Raw genomic sequence first — 22,490 nt, forward strand, 5'->3', positions numbered from 1 at the left:
ACAGTATATTAAGTGCAGGAGTTAAGATGGTTATTCAACAGCTAGAGCTGTGCTAAGTGTAAGAGAAGATCACAGGTGAAGAAGTCAGTTTAATATTCAAGACAGGTTTCAGACAGAGAAACGCTCAGCCATGTACACACAGCGTGCCTGCAAGCAAGGGCACCCTGCAGAAGACCGCATCAGCACCCACACAGGCAACGCCCGTGCTAGCCAAGGGGAAAGCTGCTTGACATCTCGCGATCTCTTCTGCTTCCCGGTGCAATCATAGCCGTGGCCATGCTGGAAAAGCAGGGAAGGAGGAACACACCCCAAAATTTCAGCGTGGGAAAACGGAGAGCACACCAGTTTAAGAAGCTTCAACAAAAAGACATCCTAAGACAGATGTCTGAAATTTCAGGCTGGCTATCACAGGCTAACAAAATTATAAGTAAGTGGAAACAGGATCCTTTGCAATAGCATGCTAGCCAGCTTTAAAAAAGATGCATTACAGGTAGCTCTATGCAGGTCAGTACTAAATAACAAAACCAAGAGACTTCTGTCATCCTGTGATTTGTCAGAAGTGGCATTTCCAAACCATCTCCAGCTGCAAAGAAAGTGTTAGAGGACACGGAGGGGAAAAAGAACACCCCAAAAAATCCTTGAGAACAACAGAGTCCTCTCCATTTCCCCCTGAATTTCAACCTTGATCCACCTCCCTCCCACCAGGTCTCACCTTGCCATGGCTTCTCTCCACCTTTCGGAAACACTTGTTCAAGGAGAGGTTGTGTCGGACCGAGTTCTTCCAGCCAGTGGGTGCCGTGGCGAAGTAGGGGAAGCGCTCCAGGATCCAGCTGTAGATTTCTTTTACTGGCAAGCTCTTGTTGGGGGAATGCTCAATCGCCATGTAAATGAGAAGGCTGAAAGAGTAAGGGGGTTTGGAAGTGGAGGATTTTTTTTCAGGGTTCTGGTAGCAGGACGGTGAGAAGGATGGCACACTGTCGCCCTCAATGTCATATAAGGGGCTAACGATCGGAAGACCCTCACTTCCAAGGCTGAAGTTTGTTAGAAGGTTAGTACTTTCATGCAGCCAGTTCAAATTCGTGAGCTCATCGTCTGCTGAATCTCTGTCCACCACAGTGGCCTTCGGCCTGCCGGCATCGCCTGCATCGGGCAAGCTTCCCATCCCATGACACTGCCGTAGTCCTGCAGCTTTTTCTGCTCCTGGCGTTTCAGCTTTCTTATCCGGAGTCATTCCAGTGACTGGACCCATTTAGCTTTATTGGTCTGCAACAAAAGAGACAGTCAGAAATCAATGCAAAACTTCAAAATCACGTTGAATGGCAGCCCACCGAATCCAAACACAGTGCTGTACCATCCCCACGCTGTGCAAGAATACTGCAGTCACTGATGAGAGCCAGGGTCCAGCACAAGGCCCCCAGTAATCTCATGAGCACATGTTAACTCCCCCTGGTTTATAACCAGAACTTATGGTAAGCACTTGGAAACTGCTGTATCTATCTTGAAATGCCAATTTGGACACAGAAATAATGTCAATTTTGATGTCAACATCTGAAATCTGAAAAATACCTTAATAGGTAGGATCTAATCCATTGATGTCTCACATTAACTCTTTAGTTATACTCATTATACTGTAAATTGACCCTGTTTAGAAGTGTTTGCCTTTGGTGCTCAAAGAGTAAAAAATAAGTTGCAAAACTTAAACCAGCGTAAAGTCAATTTGGAGTCCCAGTGCAAATGAAGTCTTTACAACCCCCTACAAGTCACAGTCGTTCCCAAGTACTGCCTCTCGTTTTCACCAGGGAAAGATCTGGCCAGCCCATCGGTCCATCAGCTAGGTCCCACGGAGCTGCCCAGGTCCCACGGAGCTGCCCAGGTCCGAAAGACCTTCTTTTCCCTACCACAAGGGCTTGCTGCTCTAACTCGGGCTTGCCCCCAGAGCAGAGGGTGGTGGGACCAGCTCTCAGCGGGAGGGGACCATCCGCTGGGGTGGCAGCTCAGACCTGTTGCAGCAATAATGGCTGACGCCTTACTTTGAACTTTTCCCTAAATGAAAAAATATATATAAAATATAAAAGTATATCTATTAAAAACTGCCACCCAGAATGCATGGTCTAACAGGCTACTCATGCTTTAGAGGTATTACATTAACAAAAAGCATATTCTTGCTCACAGAGTTTTAAAAGAGGTCATCTAGCAAACTATGTTATGCTAACAGCTGTTTTTTCTGCTGGTGTGAGCATATTAGAGCTTCACTGCACCTACAGCTTTGGCCAACATAACTGTACCAGAAGTACAGGCCAACAAAACCACTTTAAAGATGTGGTATGTATATCTATATATGTATATATACAGGGGCTATACCAGCCTGCTATAAATGTAAGGCACTCTGACTATGGATGCAGTTTACCAACAAAGCTGAGGTTTGTATTAACTGTAAAAAAAACAAACAAAAAACCCAAATAAAAAAAAAAACAAAGCAACTCAGTTCCCTGCCCCAGTACATGTGCTATCCTTCTGGTTTCATGCTCCAGCCTCTACTCCAAGAGCTCAGTTGCAAGACTAGGACAGTTTCCATATCATATCTCACCAGACAGCTCTATGCAGTTACTGGATATTTCCTTACAACAGTTTTTAGTAAACATATGGCTTCATGCACTTGCATCTTCTCCTACAAAGTGGAGGCAAGGAGTTGGCCAGCTTGCGTACATGGTCTGGCTGTCCCACCTACAAAACCACACTGCGGGCTGGCTCCAACGTGACAGCCTCACCGTGGCCATGCAATTACACTGCCCAGCCTCCCTGGAGATGTATTTGCCCAGCTTCCTTATTTTGGAGGAGGGGAGCGAGGTGCGCAATGGAGGCGTGGTGTGGCGACACAGAAAGGCAACAGGATACATCCATTTTACGCTCCTCAACAGAAGCCAGAGCCCTACCAGCTCCTGCGCGGCGCCGGGCAGGTGTGGGGTGCAGAATTTGTGCCTCCCCCAGAAAACACACTGGGTTTCACAGCAGCAATGTCTTTTCTCTTCATCTGCTCATATGCTTTCGTGCCAGCTATTGCAAAGCTGTTTTGACCGCAACACCTGCACCTATGCTTACCAGTACCAGTGCTGGAAACCATCCTCAAATTTTCTATTTACGTGCAGGGACGGCCGTGATTAACTACCAGCTCAGTCATTAAAAAAAAAAAAATTAAAGCAAAGCACACTGCTCAAATAGCTGGTCAAAAATAGCTTTGCTCTCCCTACAATTTACTTCTGCAAGCCATCAGAGCAGATTTATATTGGCAGTTGGTGACTGCTGGCTTTAAACAGAGCAATATATACATATGCTTATGTCACTTTTTCAGTCCTTCCTTAAATTAAACAACAAAGAGCTAGTGATAAAATTCATAAAGCAAAACAAACCCAAATCCTGCCACAACCTGAGTTGCACCGTTTTCCTTATAACGAATAACTTCACCTCCTTGTTCAGCGCCTCTTTAGCCAGCTACGTACTAGCTTACACCTCTCAGCCATGTCCTAGTAATTTTAGCACTCAGTTCATGTTGCATGAAATATCCCTTTGCAAATCTTCAGTCAGCACAGTAGATCAAGAACATGCACATGCACACACCCCCAAGCCAGTTTTAGGTCACTGTATTTATTCCTTTGGTGAAATGGGGCAATAAAGTCTGTTTTACAGTACAAATATGGCCTGGACACTCTCACAGGCTTATCAAAAATACAGCGGGAAGAAAAACATATTAGCTTATTAAACTGGCACTTAAAATCAGGTAGGTATTGTGGTATCAATGCACTATTTGTTTGCACACTATTATGTGTTAGCAGAGAATGATTAGAATAATTAATACCCTACTTTAAAAAAAATTATTTGCAATCAATATACTTACAGTAAATAATATAGGCTAGAGTCACGTTTCTCTTAGTAGATGCATTACAAAAATCCACGGCTCGTATTACCTTCTTAGTGCCTAGTTCACCACCTCGCACATCTTCTACACAAACACATCTGCAGTAATTAAAATATTTTTTCTAGAAAGCTATGAAGGCCACTATTAGACTATTATCATCTAATAAATAAGAAAAAAAAAAATCACAGTTCCATAACAACTGGAGTTTTCAAAGGGTTTTCTCCAGTGGTCTAAACTGAACACTGCATCAAGGATAATTTAAATACAGAAACAGCAGAGTATGCAACAGGAAGAGTTATTTTAATAAAGTAATACTTAACTCCAGTAATAAGACTGGTAGCATCAAGGACAATCAACTAATAATTTGGCACTGCCTTTCTGGAGACGATAGCCACTACTCCTAGACTGCATCACCTCAGCCCCAACGCCATAACGTGCTTTACACCTGGCTGTCCTACATCTGCTTCACTTGATCTCAACACAGAACACTGTAGCCTCTCATTCTGTCCAGTTTACTCTGGCCTGCTGCTGCATCAGTCTGAAGAAATGACCGACGCTGGCAGCCTTCCTGCTGCAAAGGACTGCAAAGCCATCAAAAGGTTGCCCTTCCCCTAGACAAAGATCAACCATGGCAGCTCCAAGGGGCACCCCACAGATGGGCTCCTTAACAGACATGTTAATGTCCGTCTCACTTCTCAAGCACCCAAGGGCCATAGAACCTCCTCACCTCTCAAGCACCCGAGGACCATGTGGACCATGGGATCTCCTCACCACTCAAGCACCCAAGGACCATGTGGAACATAGGATCTCCTCACCACTCAAGCACCCAAGGACCATGTGGACCACGGGATCTCCTCTTAAGCGCCCAAGGGCCGTGCAGACCACAGGACTGTCTCTAACTATTCAGCTAAGACAGCACTGCTTTCTGCCTGCAGCAGCCTGGTGGGGAGCAACAGCAGTGCCACTGGAGTGTATCTGAAGGCACACCAGTGGTCAGCTTGCGTGCTCTCCAAAGCCCCTCTTCATTCACGCAGACCCTTAACGACATCCAGAATTCACAATTTCTGTTTCTGCATGTGTGCTCTGCTCGGCCCTAAGGAGATGGGACTGCGAAAACACAGCTTCCAAGCTATCATTTTCAAGATTACCACTTCCAGTATTTGGGGTTTAATATTTTATCTAAGGATCATGCGATTCACCAAAGCCATCTTTGCTGTAAGCTAGCAGGGTTTTGTGGACAGGGATGACCCAGCAGGAATGCCACAGTAAGAGCAAGGAAAGCAGACCGCGAGAAGAAAAGAGCACGGAAGAAGCTCTCCAATGCAGACGTCGTGATAAAACTGTATACGCTTGGACCCTCAGATTTTTTCCTAACATTTCTCACTGTAACCGGCTAGAAAGGTTGATGCAAACAAGGTTAGAGATAGCCACTCGGACTTGCTCTCCACAGTGCTTCCACCCAAGCTCAATTAGCAGCGCCAATGTGAAACAGGGAGGGAGGGAAGAGGGAAACCTAGCAGAAAGGCAAGGTTAAGAGCACACATGAGCGTTGCAAGGCCACTCAGTGAAATTTATCTTCCACTCCTTTATTCTCTAACTGCCACCTTCCCCGCCTCTTCAGCTACGCCAGGGGCAGCACAAGCCTTGCAAGAAAACCATCTCCAAGTGACATGCACCTGCTCAGCTGCTGAGACACGCTCCCTGTCCCTCTCCTCCCGCTCTCCCGGAGCCACTTCTTACCCAAGGAGGATGGCAGATGGCAACCATTCAACCGACCTCTCCGGCTGGCGTGTTGAATGCCCAGAGACTTGCTGCAATTCCCACGGGGACAGCCCCAGCCCCGCAAGCAGAGCCGGAAGGAAACTCCAGCCGTCCAAACGCAGAAATAATGTGCTTTAAGTGCACCTCTAAAAAATGTGCAACACTTACACTCTGTCCCACGTGCTTTGCCCTACCAACAAGTACACAGTAACACAGCACGCTGCTGTTAATTAGTATTAACACTCACAACTGAAAGACGAAGTATTCAAAGCCTAAGAGCAACATGCATCCAAACCCTAAGGAACTCAAGCATCTATCTCCTGTAAGCACCTTCAAAAGAAAAGCCAACCCAAACACCTACTCCCCAAATATAAAGTACTGCAGCAGAGGTGCACGTTATTTTGCATGGTAATTATATACAGAGGACTACGATTCTAGGGTAAGAAGATTAAAAGGCTGCAAAGTCAACTGAGGTTGCTCAAATAAAAGTCAGGGCGAGAGAGAGGACCTTCTGTCCAGCAGTCTTGTGATTTTGGCATTGCTCAAGAACGCACTGAAATAATAAACGCCGGTCCGGCACCCGAAGCCCAGTGAAGTCCTGCTCTGCCAGGCCGCTTGCTACCCGGACAGCACAGCCCAGGTCCAAAGGGGCTGATTAAGGCTGCAGGTGTATTCAGGTGGCAGTCAGGTTCAGAGAAGTCCTAACAGATCAGAGGAGACTCAACATCATGAGACAAGATAGTTTTTGCAATCTTCTCTCAAACTCACTGAAGAGCTAAGTTTGGGAAAGGTTACGGGGGCTGGAAGGTCCTCAGCCTAGCGAAGCACATCTGAGGTTAAATCAGGTTTGCACAGCCCCACATACATCCTCAGCTATGACTTCATTTTGACAGAAGACCTTGAGCACCGCTGTGTTCTGCCACAGAAACGAATATTTGCATGAGCATTTTATGAAGACAAAGCTGCTTTAACAAAGCTGGGAGTCTGCTTGGGCATATCCTCAGGCAAGTAGGGGAGCACGCTTTATTTGCAGCAGCCTGTCCTGAATAAGTCTCAGCTCCATCAGAGTCCAGGTCCAGGGGGCAAAGCCATAGTAGATACCTCCATCACACCAAAGGTGACCTTCTCCAAAACCAGTAGCGTTGCAGGTAACAGTGCACAGCCATCTTTTTAGTGCTACGGCCACCACGGCTGGACTCATCGACCCAACGAGAAAGAATTCAGCCTTTTCGTTAAAAGATGCCATAGACCTTATCCATGCCAAGTCAGCATGTGAGCAGAGCTGCTGCTGCTTGACCCTTCTTCACTCTCCAGTGGTGTCAGATGAAAGGTGCCATTTGGCATCTGCAGAACATCAGTGCCCCAGGTTAGGACAACCTTCTCTGCAACTAAATGTACCCATTTATTTCTGTAGGACCAGCCCAGCAATTAGGCCACCTCTGCTAGCAGCAGGAAGACCCGGAACCTGCTTAACAGTGCAGTAACTTCCCTCCAGATTTAAAAAAAAAAAAAGAAAAAAAAAACCAAACAAAAATCTTCCCATGCATTGTCTGAGTCTGAGGAGTACAATATGATTTTAATCCAGGAGAAGAGGTTTTTAGCCATATCACACTTACGTTAATGACAGCAGCTCTGCAACCGTGCTCTCTGCAACAAGCTCAGGGCATGGAGCCTTAGTTACAGAGCCAGGGCAATTTGGGTACTCTACACACAACTTTTGTACTATCATACACATGCTCTGAGAGAATATTTTAAAAGATTGGTATGTGCCTTTGTCTGCAAGCAACTATACAAACAGCAAACTCTTCTATTGATTTTTCATATTCCCTTGCATTTACGGGAAGTGTACTGACACCAGGGATTGCCCTGACTTAAATACATAAATGTAGGTATCGTGTTGCTAAAACAGCACAAGAATTACACATATAAATGACTGTCACCACTCACCTACACAAGTTTATCGTAAACTTTCAAGACACCACAGGACCAACTACACGTTTTTGCGCGTTAGAGGGAAGAGCAGCAAAAAAGAAATCTTGGGCACAACTTGTGAAAACCCATTGATAAAAAGCACCACATCTGCTTGACCGGGAGCATTAAAAGCATGACACCAGACCATTTCTCCCCCCTTAATTTAACCTTCCCCACCTCCCTCATCTCCTTTGTCTCGGGCTGCCCTGCTCCATCCCCTGCCCAACTCACACGGGCGGCTCGGGAGGCTGGAGGTCAGCCTGAACCCCCCCCCCCCCCCCAGCCCTGTAAAAGGCCTATATTTGATTACAACGCTATATGATGTCACGTATCCAAGACAACTAAAGGCATTACGGTCTCCCAGGGACAAAACCGCCTCTCGGCCATAGATTTCGGTGAGCCAGGACCCGTTGTCTGCAGAGGAGAAGAACGGGCAGCTGCACCCCCAGTGACAAAAGGCACCCAGAGATGCTCTCCCAGGGCAGCACCCACGGCAGGAGGGGCCCTTCCCGCTCCTCTTGGCTTGCAAAGGGGGGGGGGGGGGGGGGAATCAAAAATAATTGTTTAAAAACCCATTAAAAAAGGTAGTTATCAGCTTCTCGAAGCCAGCCTGAAAAAAAAAAAACAACAAAACAACCAAAGGACTGGACAAGCCATAAGCTCAGGGGTTTCTTTTTAACCTTGGCATCAGTGGGCTCAAAGGAACAGAGAGGTTTTCCAGGTATTTGCTGAAATACTTCCAAGCCTCTCTCATTTTAATCCCCCTTCAACGCCAATATTCTCCCACATTCTCTGATCTAATTAAAGGCAAGGAAAAAAAACCCAAAACATGATAACAAAAAACAAAGGTCCAGTATTAGTAGAAGTTAAGAAATGCTTCAAAATTTTAAAAGGGAAGGGAATAAAACCCTTATCATAGTTCGGGTAAGGGCAGGCAGTGAGAGGAAGAGATTTCATCTGAGATCTAACTTGTATGAAAAAAGTTTTGATTTTCTTATTAAGTACACACACAAATGGATTTGTGATTGAAATAAATATCTGAAACAAAAATGATAGGTAAGCTCGGTCATGCCCAGACCCTGTGCACAGCCCAGAGCCTCTGGGCCATTTATTCCAGGGCTGCCTGCAGAGACTTTGCAATCACGAAGCCTTTCCAAAGGCTGCAGTCACTGTTGGACGGGGTTCCCTGTGCCTCAGATTTAAAACACGCACACGAAAACAGTCTAACAGAGAAATTGGGAAGTGATTAAAAAACACAGCAGTGAAATCTAAACTATTAAGAAAAACCCTTGGTGTCACAGAAGGGGGAGGAGGGGAGTACTTTTAAGAAAAATGCTTTACTGCCAATAGTAGCTTTTCAAAAGTACCTTTCAAAAGATGCCTTCAGGTCATGGTCCTTAAATTCAGTACACTGGTTGTTAAATGGACTAAAATGCAAAAAAATGTAAGCCATTGATATGTTCACAACTGAGCCATTTGAGCAAATGCCTTGCAAAATAATTCTGATGCTAATTCCCTTTCCAGGGTAACCCTTCCACGTGTTTCTCTACCATCCTCTTGAAATAGAAGTGAATATAGCTATATTTCAGCTGGTGTCAGTACCAATTTACCAACACTAGAAAACATAATGCTATCTTTTCCATCCAGCTTTTCTGCCTTCTTCAGCCTTAAAGTACCAGAACTCCCGATTTTCAGCTGAAAACCAACAATTTGAAGCTTCGCCCCAAGTAACCCTTATGCAAGATTTAATTTAAAAGCATCGTCGGAGCCATACCACAAAGCCACCGCCATGTTACCAGTACAACTTTGTGATTGTGAAGCTGTCACTAGTTGCTGTTTCCCATCCCCTGCTCCCCAGGCCCAAGTTTTCCTCCAGAGCCCAAGGCACAGCAAAGCGATGCTCTTCACCGTGCTGACCTCCACGGCCAACTTGCTCTTAATTTTACTCCACAACTGTTGAACTTGGTGTTCTGTTTCAAAATTATTTTATATCAGAATAATCCCTCTGCTCATAATGGTTGTGCCATAAAATTATCTTGTCTTCTATACGGTGACCCCACACTGGAACAACTGGACCAAGCAGGTTTCTTGTCTAGAAAAATGGCCCGGTTTAATTGTACAGGGTCTGTATGTTGAGGTACACCTTCAGATGGAAGGCTACAGAAGATACAAGTTTCTCTAAACACAGAAGAAAGGCACCCGTGCTAGCAAAACTAGACCCTCAAAGTACAAGATGCCACCTGACACTTCTCATACGGCACGGTCAAAAGCCCAAAAGCATACTAGCTCATGATTTTGACTACTCAACATCCCTAAACCAAACCAAACTGGCTGATAACTGGTCTGGTGATGGTCCTCACAGACCAGAGGATGAGGGATGAGTGATTGCTGCTGCTTGGCAGCAAGCTTCTCAGCTCCCACTCAGCTCTACTTTGTGCAAGTTTTCCAGTCGCTGACCTCTCTCCACATCCAGTAATTAGCTTTTAGGCGACCGTATGCTTGCCCCAAATCTAAGCACAATGCAAACCAGTGAGGGTGTTAAAAAGGAAGAAAGCAGGGGGACCACACGTGAGCCGGGAAATTGAAAGTAGCTGCAAACTGCAAGATAGGAATGCACTGAAAATTATCTGAGAGAAGAAACAAAGCCCGAGCTTGGTATCAAGATAAGCTGCTCCAGGAGACGGGCTTTGGGAATATGTCCAGTCACACATCACAAAGTCCACAATAAAAACACGACGGCAATTCATACGACGCACACCGCTGGGACACCCAGATGCATAAGCAAAATAACACAAGGATCGAGCAGCATCACCTGCGTACCACCCATCCAGCACTTAACAGATGGAAAACGCGGTCACGCCGATAAAGTTGAAGGTACCCAATGATGCCGTTCAAAGGGACATCGAGGCGTGCGGGTCTGGGGCTGTAATGCAGAGACCAGGTTTGTCGCTGGCCGCAAGGGAAGGCCCACACATGGCCGTAAGCGCCGCAGCTGGAGGCTGTAGACCCCATCTCAGCCCAGCCCTGCATTTCAAACCCGTCCCATTAGCAAGTTCAGAGAAGCGGCATCAGCCACCTGAGACCGCAACTGCCATCCTGCAAGGCTGCCAACGTACACGGGTACCGCTGATCCGAGTAAATCGTATTAGGATTTTCTGCCAGCGGGAACTGGGAGAAAACATTCCCAATTTATAATCTAATCCTTACAGGGGGTGCAGAAGAGCAGGGGTGGGGGGGTGATTTCTAGCTACTGCTTCTGCAGTAGCCAATTTAATGGAGTCCCTAACATACCCTAACCTTTGAGGAAAAAGTAGGGAGCTCTGAGTCTAGTCTGAACGTAACAGAAAAAAATTTGAACACGCTAGGGGAAAAAAAAAAAAAAGTCAAAATCCACATTGTCGACTTTTGGTATAAATCTTCTTATCTGCACAAATTCCAGGCTTCTCTTAAGATGGTCCTGGTATGCGAGTATGTTCAGTAACATGGGTATTTCTACCCCAGACACAACAGCTAGTCATCCCGGTTGCTGACCGCGCAGACCTCCGGGCACTCGGCACTGAGGAGCACCCAGCAGCGCTCTCCAAAAGGGAGTGTGACCCAACCCTCGTGCTTCCGCAGCCGTAACGTTCTACAGGGAGGAGGCAGAGTACCAGGGGTCATAAAGACGCTGGCTGGCATCAGACAGCACTTCTTCCATACGACGTAATTTATTACCAAAGCATGAGCGAGCTGTCTCCCACTTGCTGACTTAAATTGTATTTTGCAAGTACCCCGGAGCGTCGCTGTGTGCTGTTACCCAGCATGGTGAGGATGGGATGGAGAGTTCATCATCACACAGCGTGCCCCAAGTCAGAAGGCACATGTAATATGAAAGAGAACAAATAAACACGTATCACACATAAAGGTCCAGCCAGACAAAAAGTGAAGCAGCATCTCAGGGTTTTCTTGTTTTACTTGTGAGTGTCTTCTCTGGGAGCCAAGGAAGCTGCTGGATCTGGGAAGAGACCCAGAGCACCCAAACCGACCCTTTCAGTGGCTGCGCTGGGATGTGGACGAGCTTTGCAGTCTGCAAGCGTGCGCTTGTCGAGAGACGAAGCCGCGTGCTGACGTGAGTCACCGAGTGCCGCTGACAGCAGCGTCTCGGCGCAGGAAGTTGCCCAACACCATTTCAGTTGCCGAGCGGCGAGGCACACGCGCGAGGATGAGGCACTCGCCGCCTCCATCTACTTCCCTCAAAAAAGTTACAATCCGTGCAGCGATACCCTATGCACCTGCTTATACACAATACACCTCATTAATGGGAGGGGGAGGAACAGCAACAGCCATAAAAAGAAAACTCAAGGAGCGAAATGGAATAAAACAGACAGAATTTACACCTGTGCTAAAAGGTAGTGAGTATGCATCTGTACTGCTGACGGCCTTTACTTATGGGGACTGAAGGCTGCTTTTCATCGATTTACAGCCAGGAAGGGAAAGCTGTATTTCAGACAGCTCGTTTTGCACCGCAGCGGTGCAGTAAGACTGCCCCGTTGAAGGGAACGGCGTAAGAGATGCACAGCAGCGGCGGCTGCGGGCACGCCGTCACTCCTCCCAGCACTCCTACTTTCTGTCACCCCGCCAGCTATAATCCTGCTATCCAGCTCGTTCTGATAAGGTAAAACGAACTTGTATTAGGAAAAACTCTTCTGAGTGCCTGGGATATTTCCTCCCATAAATACCAGCTCCTTTTAACCCCAACAACAAGAAGCCCAGGAACGATGGTGGGGGAGGAAGGTGGAATTACAACCCTAGCGAAACCAGCATCAGAACTTCCACTGTTTTTATGGGAATCAATGTTTCCATGAAAGAACTGCATCGCTTTCTCATCAGTTTAAACTAAATCCATACACAGCATCTTCAGGTGCCAAACTATCTCGTTCAGCAAGAGTTTGGCTTTGCTCAACTTGTCAAGTTTTCAATCCGACTGCATTGAGCAGGCAGAGCCTATGGTTAATAGAGATGGTAAAAATGAGCTTGACATGCCCCTAAACCTCTGTCTTCTTTCCCAGGCACTACAGTCGCTCGCCAGACAGTCCTTTTTCTAGTCCGACAGGACCATTACACGTCCCTGTATCTGCTCCATTACTTACTGGACTGGCACGTCCTGACACTGAGATAGTTGCTGGTAATGCTGGCACCTTCCATCCCGAGCTCCCCAGAGGACACGGGAAGGCTCCTCAAGCAGAAAACCTGTGGCGGCTGGAGCTGTTGAGGCAGCACGCTCCTTGGTTGGTGTCCCTTTTGGATAAGAAAAAAATCTTACTTCTGGGCTGAGCAATCCCTGCGGAGCTCCTTCAGTACAGCCTCAGCGGCAGCACCCAAAGGGGTCACAACTTCATCCTCCCGTCAAGACGCTGACAACAAAGACATGAAGTTTTATTCCAGCAAGGTCCCCGAGAGCGCCTGGGGCCGCACGCCCGAAGCGATAGGGGGTCGGCGCCTCCAGCTGCCCCCAGCCCCCCGCTCCCCAGGGCAGCACCGCAGCCAGAGCCAACGCAGCATCTCCACCGCGCTCTGCAAGCGTAAACACCGCGTACAGCCACACCGCTCAGTTTATGGGGCATTGGCGGGGGGGGGGGGGGGGGTAAGAAAAAAGAGTAAGAGCACAGAAAGGTCCTATATGTATTTTAGGCAACTCAAACATACAAAGTGAGAATTACCATCTGCTCCCTACTTCTACAAAACTCAAGTCATGCAGCTGGACCCCAGCAGAAGCCGAACCGCTGCGGCAGCACGTGGCCGAGCTCAGAAATAACATACCCTGGCACTCCGCTAAGTTCATCAGCTCAAGCTCTGTGCCGTGTTAATTGCTACTATATAGCTTTCAGTTCAGAGTTGATGTGTCCAACTACCTTCTGCAGAGCTTGGGAAATGTGAGTTGGCACCTGCCAAGGAAAAACAAAACAAAACAAAACAAAAAAAAAAACAACTGCAAATTAGTTCAAGTTTTCTGACATAAGGTAACGCCCCCTTAATTTTTCCTGCATAGGTGTAGCATCACACCAGACATCTAGGAGGGAAAAAAGACCCCACACCAAGAAACACAACAGAAGTTAGATGACCCACGTGTCAATATATTACAACACAACCATTACCAAAGTCCATCTAAATGCAAGGGCACCAATAACAAGATTTGGAGTGTGTCTGTGTGTGTATATATATGTAGTAAATTATACACAAAATTACCTTCATTTCACAGGTTAGCCACAAACCTAATCAAGTTACCTTCACAGTATTCAAGTCCAACACAATTCAGCGTTTTTAACTGTACATTTTGCACATCACGTCCGTCCCCAGGCAGGCACCAAGGCGGGGAGGTGAGTTTACTGGGCCCCGCTCAAGCTTACTCCTTATTTTCTGGTTTTACTCTTTGTCCTCTTTACTCTTTGTTTGGGCCTTGTCAGAATCCAAATCTTGAGGAACAAAAGCCGGTTTCTGCTCCCGTATAAACTGGGAGACCGGGAGCAGTGGTGTGCCTGAGGGGGAGTAAGCCAGGCGGGCCGTGGGATGCTGCTCCTCAGACGCCACCGTGCTCCGCTGCCCAGCTCCACCAAAAACCCCCGAAACGGCCGGAAAGCTCCCAGGGGCCACGTGCCGATCCCAGCCTCGCCTCGAGCGCCTCAGGAGCCGATTCCAGTGTTTTGCCCCAAAAAACGCGGGATCCCCGTGACGCCTCCCCCGCTCCCCCCTCACCTCTGGAAACCACAGACCCCGTGCACACCCGTGGGGGCTTCCCACCCATTCTGGGCCAAGGGGGCGCAGCGGGATAACGCCGAAAGGGTGTTTATTTAGTTAAATAAACCGCTCGAGGGTTTTACGGCGGTGACCCGGAGGCGAGGGGCACGGCGGGGCCGCGCTGCCGGCTCCCTGCCCCGGGCGGACCCCGTCTCCATCACCCCACTCGGAAGCGCGTAAGCAGCGCGGGCCTGCGCTGCCCTGGGAGGTCATCCGCGTAAAACCCGCGGGCGGACGGACAGACGGAAGCTCCGCGGAGCCCCGTCGGGAGGAGGAGCTGCGGGGGGGTGGGGAGGGGGTGGCCCCGATCCCGGCACGGCCGCTGCGGGGGGGGGGGTCCCCACGCACCCTGCGCGCACCCCTCCCCACGCATCGTCACCGAGAGCGGTTGAAGAGGAAGCGCCGCGGCCGCGCGTTGTCCCCACGCAGGGGGGAAGGAGGGTCGCTCCTCCGCCTCCACGCGTGGGGCGAAGCATCCCCCAGGGGGGCACCGGCCACCCCGCCTCAGCACTTCCCGCCGCCCCGCTCCCCGCGCTTTCCCATTCCCCCTTCCAGAGCGTTAAAAACAAAAAAACCCCACTCCCCCAAACCCCGAAAACCCCCAAAACTAAACGAAAAAAAGAGGTAGAAGCAACAAAAACAGGCGTGGGGATAGAGGGGGGGGGGGTAGAGCGCCGGCCCCACTCACCGCGGTCATGAAGCCGTGCGGCCGGCAGCGCGGACACAATATGGCAGCGGGGGGATGTGTCAGGGAGCAGCTGCTCCCTGCGCAGCGGCGGCGGTACCGCCCTCCCCGCCTCCCCATGGCAACCGGGAACAACCCCCACCGTCGCCGGTACCGCCTCCCCGCACCGCCCCGACGGCCCCGGGGTGGCGGCGGTGCCTCAGGCACCGCCGCCACCCCGGGGCCGTCGGGGCGGTGCGGGCTGCGAGGGGCTTCCAAGCTCCGCATCCCGCCCCGAGCGTCCACGCCGGCTGGGAAAAGTTTCCATTTCCCCCCCCCCCCCCAAAAAAATCCAAATTTACAACAAAACCCTCCTTTTAGTTTCCCTTTCCTCTCCCCTCACACATCCACAATCACCCGGCCGCTGGTATATTTTGCCTATTTTTCTCCCTCTTCCTCATTTCTCCCATGACATCAAACCTTTCTTTATTTTTTTTTTTTTTTTTTGTCCTCTTAATAAAGATGAAGCCGCCGCCGTGTTTGCTCTGCCTTGTAGCACATTGTCCTCCACTCGTGCCTTCGGCTTTAAGCTTTTCAGGGCGAGAACTTTGCTGTTTGCTTAGCGGGGTTTTACAGTCCTGCGTACACTTGCAGTTTTACAACATAATAAAGAGGACCTTGGGAAGTCGGTCACAGGGAGAAATTTTCTTTGGCGGCCCGTCTGCCGCTGCAAAAAAGTTTATTCGCCCTTCCAAGGTTTCCTTGCCTTCTGAAGGACGCTTGGCTTTCACCTGCCTCATGATGCATTGCAGTAATTTTATTTATAAGGGAGGATGGGAACGCGTTTCAAGGAAATTCCCCAACTCCACGTTAGCAGGAACCAGTCGGGGTTTCTTTTTAATTTGAAATCACTTCAGTTCAGGGAACAATCTCTTGGGTTTTTTACGAGTGAGGATGAATCGGGCCCAGGGATATAGCAGGCAGAATTCTCTCCCGAGGGCGGAGGATTGAAGCCAGCAGCAGGGAGGCTCAGCCCAGCACGTACAGGCTCCTTCTGCTACGCCGTGAAGCACGACTGGCTTCGGAAAGGGTCCAGCCACACAGTTTTGACCAGAATAAATTGTTCTCAGCAACTTTCATTTTTCTCCTACCTAATTTCCACTGATTGAATACATTATGATTCATTCAACCTTTTCTTTTTTTTTTTTTCTGTACAGCTTCAGAAGTTATCCGGGCCCTCCTACCCTCTCGGCGGACAACAGAAGTGCACTTATATTAATTATGTATTCCTAAAGCCATCTAATGCTGAAAGCACCCTCCGCTCCTAAACCATTAAAAATAGACCTCGCACTGCTGGTACCAGCACCGCTTTGCCCCTAAGAGGCTCTTTTGCCCAAATTCCCATCCCTCCGCCTCCCGGGCAGCGCGCGCTGCAGCTTGCCTTGACGGCTACCAGACCACAGCGGCTTCAGAGGGAGGGAGGAGCGGGGCCCGAGCTGCGCGCCGTTTGCCTGGTGGAATCGGGGCGTGTTGCTTTGCCTTTTGCCCAGCTGGGAGGTAACCCAAAAGAGAGACATTTGAATCCCAGATCGATTTGGCTTCAATATATTACATGAAAGGTTTGGTGTGAGCCACCAAGGGTGGTACCCATTCTCACTCCTTGATTGCGTTTACACCCCGGCCTTTAAAGCGGAGCTGCTCACAGATTTTTCCACTTACCCCTTTAAAGATGCCATCTGAGTTTAGCAGGAACGTACGCCCTCTCACCCTTTATATTTTAGTGGAAGGAAAAAAAAAACCAAACCAAACAAAACCTAAGAAGATAAAAGCTGAAAGTGCCCTGAAGTCACCACCCCCTCACGGAAACAAAAAATAAAACTTGACCTTTGAACCGGGATTTTATTTACACCAGGGTGTAGCACACCACTTCAAATGAAACAAAATGTTTCTACGCCTCCTGAAAAGCGTTGTCACCTTTATCATCCTCGGTCCTCTCTACTGCTCAACATGCCCACATTAGGTTTTTTTGGCTTTAAACCATACTATGTTGTTCAAAAATCCAGCAACTCCGTATCAATAAAGGCAGTAACCAAGATGTGAAGCTTTCTGGAGTGCCTTCTGCATCAGACCCTTACCTCCAACACCAACCAGAGTCGCCTTCACTCTTCTGCTACCCGTGAGCCACCAGCATTTGGGGAGGAGGGACAAAAGAAAGCCCAGCACAAACCCTAGAAAGGCTTCAGCTTTCCACCTTGCATCATACTCATCTCAATAACGCACCATAGGCAGAATTATGTCTTCTAGAGGTGCGTGTGTAGTTGCAATTCTGCAGCAGCTCGTCCATGCAGTGTTGGAGGACGTGGAGCTGACCCGGCTCAGTCGGGGCGCAGAGCATTTTGAGTGGGCATTGCTGGGTTGGGTAGCGGGTGCAGGACAGGCACATGCCACGGTTATGGGATTCAGCATCCCTAGTGTTAACAGCGATGGTGGGGGTCACTCTTCAAGGGTGCTTGCTTTCCCGCCAGCCACAGCCCCCAGGAGCAGCCCTGCAAAAACCAGCGCGTCCCTGCTGGAGCACTGTTTGCACCTCGGGGCGATGCTTCATTTTCAGCCTGTCTTCAGCAGCGGCCCGGATCCATGCCTGCAGCTCACACAGGAGCCGAGGCATGCCAGGGCTCCAGACTCTCCTGGTCCCCACCAAACACAGAGCTGGAGAAAAGGGTGCACACCCTTCATGGCAGGGACCATCCTCCACCGCAGGCCTTTTTGGGTCATCATGGGGGCACTCACACCACTCCCGATGTTTGCCTGCTCTGCCTGCCCCTGCCTGTACTGGCTCCTGACTAGCGACCTCAGCCAGCATTAAGATGCCTTCACTTGGTGCCCAGGCAGCTCCTGGATGATCGAGGAACCTGTGTTTGTCTCTGTTCAGTGTCCGCGCCGAGTTTGATCCCTGCTTCCTTACCATGATCCAGTTTGCCTGCTAAATCCTGCACGCGATTTGTGAGAGCAAGAGGGAGCAGGTGATGGAGGGCTGGGAGCAACGGTACTGGACGGAGCCAAGGCCACTGGTGTCGTCCTGCTGCATGTTCACTCAGCAAAAAAATTTTGTTTTGTGCAAAATCCCCGAAAGCTGCTTGTTCTCAAATTTCGGATTGAATGGATTAAACCATTCTTTCCTGCAATTTACCCTGTCCCACAATGGAGGCCTGCAGCTGCTGGCAGTCCAAGCCCACACGCTACCTTGGTCTACCTCTCGCTCCGTCTCAGTTTTCTACTGCATGCAGGACAAGTACCAGAGCTACTGAAGGAAACCTACAGCAAAACAGCAATCAAGCAAAGCAGAACTCATCCAATAAATATGACAAGGACATGGTGCTATTTCCCAACACAGACCTTTAAAATAGGTGGGACAGACATTAGTCATGGTGCTACACCGCAGGTCCATGCAGCACCTCCTGCAGCCCCCCAAGGCGGGAGGCGTGGGGAAGATGGGCTGCAGTGGCGGAGGCAGGTGCTGAGGAGGTGGCAGGAGGTGCCCTCCACCCAGCCCCTGTCACCTCCTGCTGAGGGCCAAGTCAGACTCAGCAGAGGCTGCTGGTGCCTCCTGGCCCGGCTCCAGGGCCGTCCTTGAAGGTACTGCCCACTCAAGGACACGCCGTGCCTGCTTTGCCAAGGCGGCTCTCATCACTGCAGCTCTCCTTCCCGGCTCCTGCACTGTTTCTGCCAGAGGCTGGCTGTCCTCTCCCCTTCAGGGCACAGTCACGGCTCTGCTTGTCTTGCGCTCGCCACAAGTGGTTAAATGCAAGGGAAAAAAAAAAAAAAAAAGAAGCGGTTTAGGGGTTTTTTTTCTGCTCTAGGCAGAAAATAGGCCCTTCCACCTCTCCCATGTCAGGGTCAAAATCCTCAGGCTTTCTCTCTTATTTCGATTCAAGGTGCTGATGGTAGGTGGCGTTTATACATGCACCGTGGGATAAGGCTTTCCCCCAGCAGAGAGGATGGTCATCCAGACCTGGTATGCGGAAGACAAACCCACTGGGAAGATGAAACCTGCCTCCCAGCAGTTGCAACCTGCCTCTCCTGAGAGAAGAGGGCACAGCAGGGACTCTCCAAGGGCCGTATCAGCCAGACCTGATCCGTGCCGCCCAGCACCATGAAAGCACCTCCTCACCCAAGCCAGTCACCCATCCTGTCATCTAAAGTACAACGCTTTAGTGGTGCGACCTAAAAGCATGGAGAGAGGGGAAGGGCAAGAAAGGAACAGCTAAAAAGCAGAAGGGCGACTGGTGGGGGTCCAGCGGCATGGACGTGTGATATGAGATCCAGCCAGCCCCAGTTACTGTGCCAGGATTTCTGCCACATGTGTGAATGGTCAGCCGGGCTTCATAGTGCCTCAGCACTTTGCATGATGAAACCACAGGCACTTTGATCCCAGTGACCTACAACCGGTGTATCACCCTGCGGAAAGCCAGCATAAGGAGAGTTTGTCAGGTTGATCCACTCGGGAACGGTGTTGTCTCCTCCAGAGGAGCAAAACAGGGTGCTGTTCACAGGCTCTGGCTAATCTTTGTTTCTGCCCAGGGATGCCATGAGAGAAATGCTGGTCCAGCACTGGCTGGACACCTGCTTCTTCTAGGACTTCTTGTTGCAAGCAGCATCTTAGATTTGCCTTGGCAGCTTGTTTGAAGTAATAACTTCAAAGGGACTTCCTATTTCTGCAGGTTGGTGTGTCTGCCTACTCAGCTCCCACACCATAACTCTCTGCTTGTGGTTTCTGTCTGGGAATGTCTCCCGCTTTGCTCTCTCCTACCACCGGGCTAGTTTAGCATTTGATCTCTTCCCTCGCCCAAGGCAAAGCCACGAGGGATACTGTTCAGTGTGTGATTCATAGCATTTCTTCTCCCACCATCCTGCCGCCTGCCACATTTGCTCTCTCTCTCATCTCTTGCTATGTCCTAAATGGGCCTTGGTGCTGAAGTTCTTGTTCGGATCTGGTTGTAGCTATATACAGACAGGTCCGAAGTCCCTCATTTTGGGACTGAATATGGTCTCTGCTTTTTTCTTTCCCCCTTAACAGGTCTTCCTAAGATTGAGGGTCTGCAAACATCTCCTGAGACCCACTCTTCCACATTGACTGTCTCTGCAGTATAGATGCAGAGCTCAGACAAGCAGGTAACTATAAAGGCAGTCTTAGGGGCAATATTACCCAGCAAAATTAATAATTAGGTGCTTTCCCAACTATACAACCAAAGTCACTGCACTGGCTGGGAAGATGTTCAGTGCTGGCTGCAGTATTCCTCCCGCACCGCATGTTGCATGTCCAAGAACTGAAATACACGTGTTGAATCACCATCAAAGCATTAAGGCTCTACGACATTGGATATCCAAAACTGTATGCAAAGTTAAGAAGGTATCTGTGTTAGAAAGAGTTTGAGATTATTGCTGTGCTGGGAAACACTTTGGGTGGGAATATTGGTCATACTTGCATCTGTTTTTTTTGGTATAGCTCATGCTAGCTCAGTAAATGATGTAAGCCCAAACTTGCATGAGATGGTTCTGCCAAAACAGAATAGTGAACATCTTGCCAGTTTAGCTATATGCCACTTAAGGGTGACTTTTTTTTTCCAGACTTCTAAATGATACAGCTGGAAAATCATCACCAAGAGACCAGGCTGACGCAGGCTGGTTTGAAAGCTCATGCAGAAGTACCTACTCAAGAATGGATAAATCAGCCATGGAGTAAACCAAATGCGACACTCCTTAGCAATCCATTTGGATTATTATTTAGCACCACCATTTATTTACTCTTAAGCAGGAGGAAGTTTATCTGTAGACTTGGTATCCTCAACAAGGGATGAGGAATAAACCCAGCATTTTTACTATTGGAAAGAATCTTGCATTTTTAATAGATAACTTACCTCCTTCTCTTCATGGGTAATACAAACACCTTACAGAAAATAGTAGCAATTTCCTAAATAAGACCAAGTCAATTGTTTCTGTTGTGCACAAACAAAAAGATTCATGTCTTTTAGTAGATAGCCCACTATGTAATCTGCCAGGCTGAATTACCCAGAGATACTTTGTTTTGAAAGGAGTGCAGAAATCCTGCAGGTTTAATTGCCAATAAATCAGCATGACCTCCACTCCCTGACACTTTTTTTTCACAATGATCTTTTCAAGCAGAAAATGAAGAGACTGATTTTTACAGTGTGTGCATACTGCCTTTGGAGAGATAAGAGCAATGACACACACGCAGGTTCCTCCATTAAAAGCTATCCTAGATAATGAAGGACTCAATCAATGGTGTGTTCTGTTTGCTTTCTGCTTATTTTCACCTTGTGTTATGGCGCTCTCTTTTTGTTATGATTAGGAGAGTACTTGCTTGTTTAACAATTGGCTTTCAGATTGTGTCCGTGTATTCTGCAGTACTCGAAAGGACTTTATTTGTGCTTTATTTTTATACTGATGCTTAAAATGTTAAGGCAAATGGCAATAGTTCAAGTTCTGATCTGGGGTTAAATACCTGACTAAGGACTCAGCAGTTTAAAGAGAGCTTGAGTGTTTTTAAAAGAAACTATTTTGATTTCAATGCAAAATGCTCATTATGGTGCCTCTCAGTAACAAAGGTTTTATGGTTTTACATTATTATTCAAAAGAAAAGGTATGATTCAAAGCCCAATGAAAAACCTGAAATCTAGCCCCTCGTCTTACTGCACATATCAGCTTTTATTTAGCCTATCTTTAAGCCGAATATCTTCAAGCATTTGCAAGCGCTTAGCTTCAAAACACCATCTGAGGCAGCTGGTTGATATAATCTCTTCTAAGAGATAGGTGGATTGATACAAGGAGGGACTGAGAGGTGAACAGCATCTGATCAATGCACGGTGGTCGGCTGGGGTTCACCAACTCTGAAATAATCCCTGAAGAGATTTGCTTTCATCCCGCCATCATGTTTTTGGCTGAATTAGGGACAGTGCAGAAGAGCTTTGGCCCTGCTGTCGGATGGTTTTGGACTCGCCTTACACAGGCCAGTGAGCCTGAGGTGATGCCATCCTGATGTTCACCCCAAGGGCAAGAGGAATGCACAAGCTTTCCAAGGCTGTTCCTGGGAGGACAGCTTTAGAAGATGCTCTCTGAATGTCCCCTTTTGCAGAGGACATTTACAAACCAAAGAGCACCTAGCACAAGACAAAGGGTGACGATGGTCAGCCTACCAACTGCTTTAGTCTACTTGTGTACTGCAAAGGCAAGCGAAGAGATGCTGCCCAGATCCGGGGGCAGAAAGGACCGCCAGTCTTCATATGCAGCTTTTGGCGTTGGATGAGTTGGTTTTCAGACAAGAGACGGAGGCAATAGGAATGGCAGTGACGGGCACTCTAATGGCAGCAAGGGCACTCTGATGGCAGC

General features: G+C 48.6%; 1 protein-coding gene across 6 annotated transcripts in view; it reads right to left on the reverse strand.

Annotated features, from left to right (window-relative positions):
• The window catches only part of FOXN2 (forkhead box N2), a 116,489-nt gene that overhangs the window by 20,317 nt on the left and 73,682 nt on the right, over window positions 1-22,490 (reverse strand). For 3 of the 6 annotated variants that reach the window (XM_087774887.1, XM_087774884.1, XM_087774885.1), the window contains one exon: window positions 713-1,263. In XM_087774887.1, the coding sequence (XP_087631013.1) occupies window positions 713-1,249 (537 nt within the window). In that variant the 5' untranslated portion in view covers window positions 1,250-1,263. Of the gene's footprint in view, window positions 1-712; window positions 1,264-12,774; window positions 12,923-13,444; window positions 13,570-15,107; window positions 15,217-22,490 lie in introns of those variants that run through there. The other 3 variants (XM_087774886.1, XM_087774888.1, XM_087774889.1) reach the window with 3 other exon arrangements.

Source organism: Nipponia nippon, unplaced genomic scaffold (genome assembly GCF_047370975.1).
Source record: "Nipponia nippon isolate SJK-2023a ecotype South Korea unplaced genomic scaffold, ASM4737097v1 scaffold_4, whole genome shotgun sequence".
Lineage (NCBI taxonomy): Eukaryota > Metazoa > Chordata > Aves > Pelecaniformes > Threskiornithidae > Nipponia > Nipponia nippon.